Genomic DNA, 7,072 nt, shown 5'->3' on the forward strand with positions numbered 1-7,072 from the left:
AAGATTTATGAATTGTTCGGCAAGTCTTGGGTTTCTTCGTACGCAAACACCGACTGTGTACTTTTTTGTAGACAGTAATCTGTATTTTTAATGGCTGTGGATCAAACTTTTAAACGTTGAGCGAAAAAATGGCGAGTTGAAACGCAAGGTATGTGAAGCAGTTCCATGAGATACTCTATCCAACAAAAAAACAACTGTTATGAAAAACCATCCCACTGAACAATTATCAATTTTCAAAGCTGAGCATTCAAAATCGGAAGAAACTTATGGACCAACCTAATAACAGAAAATTCATTTCTTTCATACCGGCGGGCCCGTCATTTCACTAGTTTCGAAATTTTCAAAAAACACATAAGGGGGACCCTTATGTGATTTTTTTTTTCGAGTTTTTTCGATCTTTTTTGATCAGACAGACAAACGATCCAAAAAACGACAAAAAAAATGGAAAAAATTATATTGAGAGCTCAAAATTTGGCTCAAAAATACAGAATTTTTGACACCGGGACTTGAAAATTTCCACAGGCCCGGGCTTTGGCGGGCAGGCCCGGAATTATACAAGTATGCTTTTCACAAAAAAAAATAGCCGAAAAAACATAGGCGGCTCAAACAGGAGTACGGTCTACAAAAAAGTACACAGTCGGTGTTTGCGTACAAAGAAACCCAAGAATCGCCGAACAATTCGCTAATTAAATTTTTTTCTCGCTCTCTGTACCTAAAACTTGTGCTTAAACTCCGATTTTCAGATGAAAATCGAAGAGGAAATCCTCCAACTAATGAATTATGTCGCTGAACGAACGAAACATGCCACATCGCCAATGAATCTCGCCCAAATTTGCCGAGATTTCGATGCGAAATTTCAGCCTTGTCTAACCTTAAGTTGTATAAATAAACGGTATTTATTGGGAAAATAACATACATTTTTACTGAAAATTCACTTAAGACTCCTCACAAATCGTCTAAAAATTCCGAAAATGCACAAGTTCGACATGGATACTAAAATTCAAATGATGTTCGCGTTGAGTGTTCCACTGGAGACGGGCTTTCTGGAAGAGTGATTATTGATTTTTATAATAAATTTTGACCTAATTATTGGAATTTAGGGTAAAAAATCACACAGAAATTCTGGAATTGGACTATCAAAATCGAATTTTAAAATATGAGAAAAAATCAATGGAAAATTTCAATTTTTCAAATCGATGGATCGATATTGCTAACAGATTGGATCCAGAAGAAAATGACGAAGAATTTATCGATTTTTTGAAGTTTTTATTCGAGAAAACTAAAAATTTAAAGGCTCCGATGGATTTAAAGGCTTTGGACCAGGGAAAAATTCGAAAAATCAAGGAGAAAATCGAAGAAATCGATGAATTTGAAATTTCCAAAAAAGCGGAAATCGCATTCTTATTGAGTGTTGAGATTTCTGAAAGATTTTTGAGAGAGTGAGAATTCAAAGCGGGAAATTTAAAAATTCAAAATTTTCAGACTTCGAGAATCAGCTGAAATTGTCGAAGTCGATGCTAAAAATCGGATTACAAAATATATAGCAAGAGATCTGAAATTCGAAGGAATTCATGAAAAATCGATAAATTCTAATTTGAAAAGACGATTGTCTAGTGATAAGGAGAATGTTCCAGCGGAGAAATTGGCTAGAAAATCGGAAATTTCAGAAGAATTAAGCCTAAAAGAGTTTTTGAGGAGCCTTCTACGGCCAATTCGAGCTCTGAATTCTGCAATGATGACACGTGTGGAATTCAGAATTGAGGCGATTTGTTTTGAAGAAGCAAACGATGATAAAGTACTTGATGATTTTGATTATTTTTGAATTTGGCGCCTTTTTTGAAATTTCCAAAATTTTTTTCAAAAAAAAACTTGAAATTTTCCGAATTTTTTTTGAAATTTCGAGTCGAAAAATCAATATTTGTTCCAGAAAATTCCAATAAAACGGATCCACGAGACACTGGTGTCCTCTCTTCGCCTTCTCACGACGCCTCCAGAATCCGAAAATTCAGAATCCACGCGTCTTTTTGATTTCCTCTATAACCTCGAAATCGCTATCCGTTTCATTCGTCATCCAATAATGGAGAGTTTTCAGAATAAAATGAAAAGACTGATTTTAGAACATGCTAATGATCAAGAGGTCTGAAAACCTCTTTTTTCAAAAAGAAAAATCGATATTTTTTTCAGGAAATCCCAATGATCAATGCTCGATCTGCGTTGGAAGCGATCATCGATGCTGTGATTAATGTGTGATTAATCAATTATAATTATGTTTTTTTTTCTTTATCATCGTTTTAATACATTTTCGAATAACACTGAATAATTCGAATTTGCGCTTAATTTTCAGAAAAGTACAGGATTTTTAATGGAAAAATAGGAAAATTTTCTGAAATTTCATTTTTTTTCAATTTTTTAACATGGAAATTTTGACAAGGGAGTTACTTGAGGGAGCAGGTTTAACTTTTTTTGAAATTTTGGGAGCAGATAGAAGAGCTTATGCGGATTCCAAATCTGTTTAAAAAATGCTCACGTGAGCTGAGTTATGACTTAGAAAAGTTACCCTATGATTAAGCAATTTCTCGTGAAATTTTTTTCACGGAATAGTGTATTTCTTTTAAAACAATAGATTTCAATCAGCAGTGTGGTAAAGTGGTAAAATGGCAAGTTCAGAGGAGGAAGGTTCTAGGTTCGATTGTCCCTATCCCAAAAATTTTGCAAAATTGTTTTTGTTTTATTTTAAGCTGCAATAACTGGCTCTGGAAAAATAAAATTTACGCAATCTAAACAAACAAAAAAAATTTCATCGAAAATTTCGTATGGGATTGACCACACAGGTCCTGGGCGATGATGCGCATAAAGGACCCGATCCATATGCGATCCTCTAGAAGTCCGTTTGACACATGTCACGAACAATGAGTCGCGATGAGTCTTATATGTGTGCGATGCGGGAGAGGCTGAATAGAGTGTTCCAAATGCGCGCGTATCCTAGATGGCTTCTGAGTGGGTGGGTGATATGTGGGATATGGGTCTGATACGGTAGGCCGCCTACAACACTCCGAAAATCCCGGATGTGCGCGTTGTTTAGCGTAAATCCACAATGCGAATTTTGTCAACTTTTTGTTCATTCGAGCCTGAATTTCTGATGTTTCTTAGGTAACCCTGTATCATGGTATTTGTAAACCCGGTATTTGGTAACCCGGTATCATGGTATTTGGTAACCCGGTATCATGGTATTTGGTAACAACCGTGCTACGTATTTAAAAAAATGACGATAGCCATTTCAAACTTATCATCTTGCGTTCTCTGTTTCCAAGAGGCTTTGAGTAGTGGATCCATAAAGTTTCCGGCATTGTTTAGAAAACATTTAGCTCAATTTTCTTTAAGGTCTAAACAAAATGTGATATTTATTAATGAAGGCTTATTTTAAATACAACAAACAAGTACACAGCTCACTTCTCTGATTCATTATCGTATTTACTAAATGTATTTTGAGATGGTCTCTTTCCCAATTGATCTCTAGCCTTTGCCGCTGATTTATTCTCCGATGGAAGTGGTGTCCAATCGTTTTCCTGCGTATCAGCCAGCGAATTTTTCTGCTCTTCAGCAAATTTCACCAACGATTTTGGCACATTTATATTCGTTTCTCCAGTTTTAGTCTCCAATGAAACTTCCTTCGATTCCTCTGTTTTCTTTCCCGTCTCCATTGTTTTCAAACTCTCATCACTTGTTGCTTTCTCATTTTCCAGTTGTTTTCTGACTGGAGTTGGAATCTCAACCGGTCCCTCCTTCTCTTTCTTTTTTGGTATTGGTTTTTCTACAATCAGCTTGTTTCTGGCATTATTTTTCTCAATAATCTTCAACTGTTCCTTGGATACCAAAGGTGTTGCAGTTACTGGTTCGGCAATGACCAACGGGGATTCTGGAGCGGGAGTTTCTGAAGTTCTCGGGGGAGAATCAGTTCCTTGAGCAGTCACTTCTTCATCGTAGGCAAATATTTTGCCAATTGCAGTTTGACCAACCATTTTCATATCGGCTTCGCGGGATTCCTGGAAATATGTAATTATTGTAAAACCTATGATAGAAGAGCTCAATACTGTCAAATTTTAGCTTATTTATCTCGGATTCTACATGAGCTATCTAAAATCTATCAACAGATAAAATTATTGTGATTTTATGATAAGTAATTTATCAGCTGGCAGTTGTTTAATATCTTTGAGAGGAACCGAGATAGAGAAGCTTTAATATAAAAGTCGGGGTGCAATTCTATTACTGATTTTACTGTAGTGGGAATTTAAAGAGACCCGGAAAAAGATGCACTAAAAGTATTGAAAAGGGGACATACTAAACTAGAACGACTGACGAACCACTACTAGTTAGATGAAAAAACCCGGAAAAACATTCTTACTGAAACGGTAAAATTAAAACTTAAGCTCACCTCTAAACAGAAGAACACCAAAACGATTCCAATCGAACAAAACACCAAATTGATGAAAAACAAAGCAGGCTCGTAGGTAAATTTCAGTGCTTGCTAAACAATTTTTCAAACTTTTCCTTCTATTCGCATTCTCTCTTACCGTCTCCGTTGCCAAAAGTGATCCAACCTTCATGCAAATATTAGCTATCGATCCGACAGTTGCTCGAACATCAGTTGGCATCAGCTCAACCAATGAAAGATAGGCAGCTTCTAGACAAATCGATTGGGATGCATAGGCGATTGTGTAGGCGGCTAGATACGTAAAGGACCCTTTCCAATTGAGGTATAGGCAGATTACAATAAGAATGTAGCAAATGATGGCAATGAGTTGAGAGAAGAGGAATAGAACACGACGACCCATTCCTGTTAGATACGGTTCTGTCATTCCAATTATCTGAGAAAAAAATTAATTGGTTTTTGTAAAATGTAGACTATCTTTAATCCCGGATTTTTCGAATTTTTCTGTTTTACACGGTTCAGATAAGTGATAAGAGTTCTCAAAAATTTAGTGCGTCTCTTACACGCTGGCGAAATAGTCTGTTTTCCAAAAATCTGATACTGTCCACTTTTGAGCCGATCAAAGTTAAAAGGCTTTTCTATTACCGGGGAGGAAAATTTAAGGGAAATGTGAGGATTTGAAATTTCAAACCTTTCCGAAAACTGGCTCGAAAATTAAAGATGTAAGACATGGCAACAATCAGAGTTTTCGAAAACGCTTGAATATTCTAAAACTGAGAAAACAAACAAAAAATAGAAAAACCAAACAAATGAAAAAAAGAGCTAAGGATTTAAAGTTGTAAAAAAAGGTCAAACATGGATGATTCGAAAACTTAAGACCTCAAGTGATATGTATTTTTGTCTACCTTTTGATAAACTATGAACAGTGCGTAACATAAGTATAAAGCCACCCCAAAATCTAGCTATAACTTTTTGAAATCGCAATTTTTCGAAAATATAAAACCAGAATCGTAATCATCATCCAAAATTACCCCATGAAAATGTTTTGGGTAATTTTATACTTAAAACTGACGGAATAACCGGACAAAAGCTGAAAAATCGGTTTCTGCAACCGTAACATAAGTTTAAAGCCACTTTAGGAATTAGTGGCTGGGCACCGGAAAAACGTGAAACCGGTCAACCAGGAACTGAAATTTAAGTAGCCTGTCACTATTCAGGTCATAATTTCTGAAATGGTTGATAACCGAAACTGAACAAGCCATTGATTTCTTGGTNCTGCTCACAAACACAAGAATAATCCAGGTAACTTGTGGGTACCATCCCTCCAAAAGCCATCTAGTGGCAAGCCAAAGTATCCCTCCAGTCCATTTTTTCATGCATCAAGTGTGTTAAAGTCCTTAAACTCCAGATGCCGTTGTATACTTTTGAATAACCAATGATCTGATAGAGCTGAATCAGGTCTTTAACGAGGGTAAAAGAGAACCGTCCAGCCAAAGTGGCTCAGGTGCGGCGTGACTTTACCTGCAGTCAAGTCAGACCTGAGCAGCTTCAGCGGGACCGTTCTCCCTCACCTACTTATAGTCCCGACTGAGCTCTATCAGATTATTGGATATTCGGAGAGATACAACCTCATCTAGAGAATACGAAAATTTGCACCATTTATGTGAAAAACAGGAAAAATGAATACTTTGATTCGCGGCTAGCTGGCTTTTGAAGGTATTGTCTCCACAAGTTATCTGAACATTGCCAACATGTCGTGGACCACGACGGTGCATACTGCTAATCTTGGATTAATCCTTCTTTTGTATTATTCACAAATAAAACAAGGGACGGTTACTTTCCTTCCAACCTAATAGAATGCTTAGAAGATACCTAATTCTAGAAAAGTATAGAATAATGTGTTAATAATTTGCCAATAAAATGGATTACAAACAACTACCAACAAAAAAGTACTTCGTTGAAACAGAAAATAGTTTTTTTGCTTTGTAAAGTTTTTATTTAACTGGTGAAATGATATACAGTGCATAAGTATAAAAATAAGTAACATAAGTATAAAGCCACCAAAAAATCTAGCTATAACTTTTTAAAATCGCAATTTTTCNAAAATATAAAACCAGAATCGTAATCATCATCCAAAATTACCCCACGAAAATGTTTTGGGTAATTTTATACTTAAAACTGACGGAATAACCGGACAAAAGCTGAAAAATCGGTTTCTGCAACCGTAACATAAGTTTAAAGCCACTTTAGGAATTAGTGGCTGGGCACCGGAAAAACGTGAAACCGGTCAACCAGGAACTGAAATTTAAGTAGCCTCTCACTATTCAGGTCACATTTCTGAAAAAATACTTTGCCTGGGTCCATCGGGTGGGTGCGAGCCGCCGTTTAAGGTCAGTTCCGGTTGAACCGTCTGGATTGTCAGCTGGAAGATCAGAAGTTCTTATTAGAAAATCTCTAGGGCCTCAATATCAGTCCAGTAGACATTTCCTAGGTTCACTAACTTTTTCGGGCCCACATGAAGTATCCAACCGTGTTTCCGGAACCATGAAAGAGTCAAGAAGCTTGCCAGTACACAAATTCTGGCAGTCAGCAGCCGCAGGCATCATGGTTGATAACCGAAACTGAGAAAGCAAGATGATAACG

The 7,072-nt window shown here is 36.6% G+C and overlaps 2 protein-coding genes across 2 annotated transcripts in view; one reads left to right on the top strand and one right to left on the bottom strand.

Moving 5' to 3' along the window:
- Positions 1 to 971: 971 nt before the first annotated feature.
- On the top strand, positions 972 to 2,250 carry CBG26288 (the record flags this gene model as incomplete). The annotated part of the gene is made up of 5 exons (XM_045235223.1): positions 972 to 1,009; positions 1,101 to 1,439; positions 1,483 to 1,795; positions 1,928 to 2,137; positions 2,185 to 2,250. 5 exons carry the CDS (start codon positions 972 to 974, stop codon positions 2,248 to 2,250), a joined length of 966 nt encoding a protein of 321 aa, XP_045100474.1.
- Positions 2,251 to 3,446: 1,196 nt separating this feature from the next.
- The window catches only part of CBG21731, a gene marked incomplete at both ends in the record, with an annotated part of 8,098 nt that continues 4,472 nt past the window's right edge, over positions 3,447 to 7,072 (bottom strand). Inside the window, 3 exons of the mRNA XM_002632926.2 lie at positions 3,447 to 4,043; positions 4,433 to 4,525; positions 4,572 to 4,865. Of these exons, the coding sequence (XP_002632972.2) occupies positions 3,447 to 4,043; positions 4,433 to 4,525; positions 4,572 to 4,865 (984 nt within the window). The remainder of the gene's footprint in view (positions 4,044 to 4,432; positions 4,526 to 4,571; positions 4,866 to 7,072) is intronic.

Source organism: Caenorhabditis briggsae (genome assembly GCF_000004555.2).
Source record: "Caenorhabditis briggsae complete genome, chrIV, whole genome shotgun sequence".
Lineage (NCBI taxonomy): Eukaryota > Metazoa > Nematoda > Chromadorea > Rhabditida > Rhabditidae > Caenorhabditis > Caenorhabditis briggsae.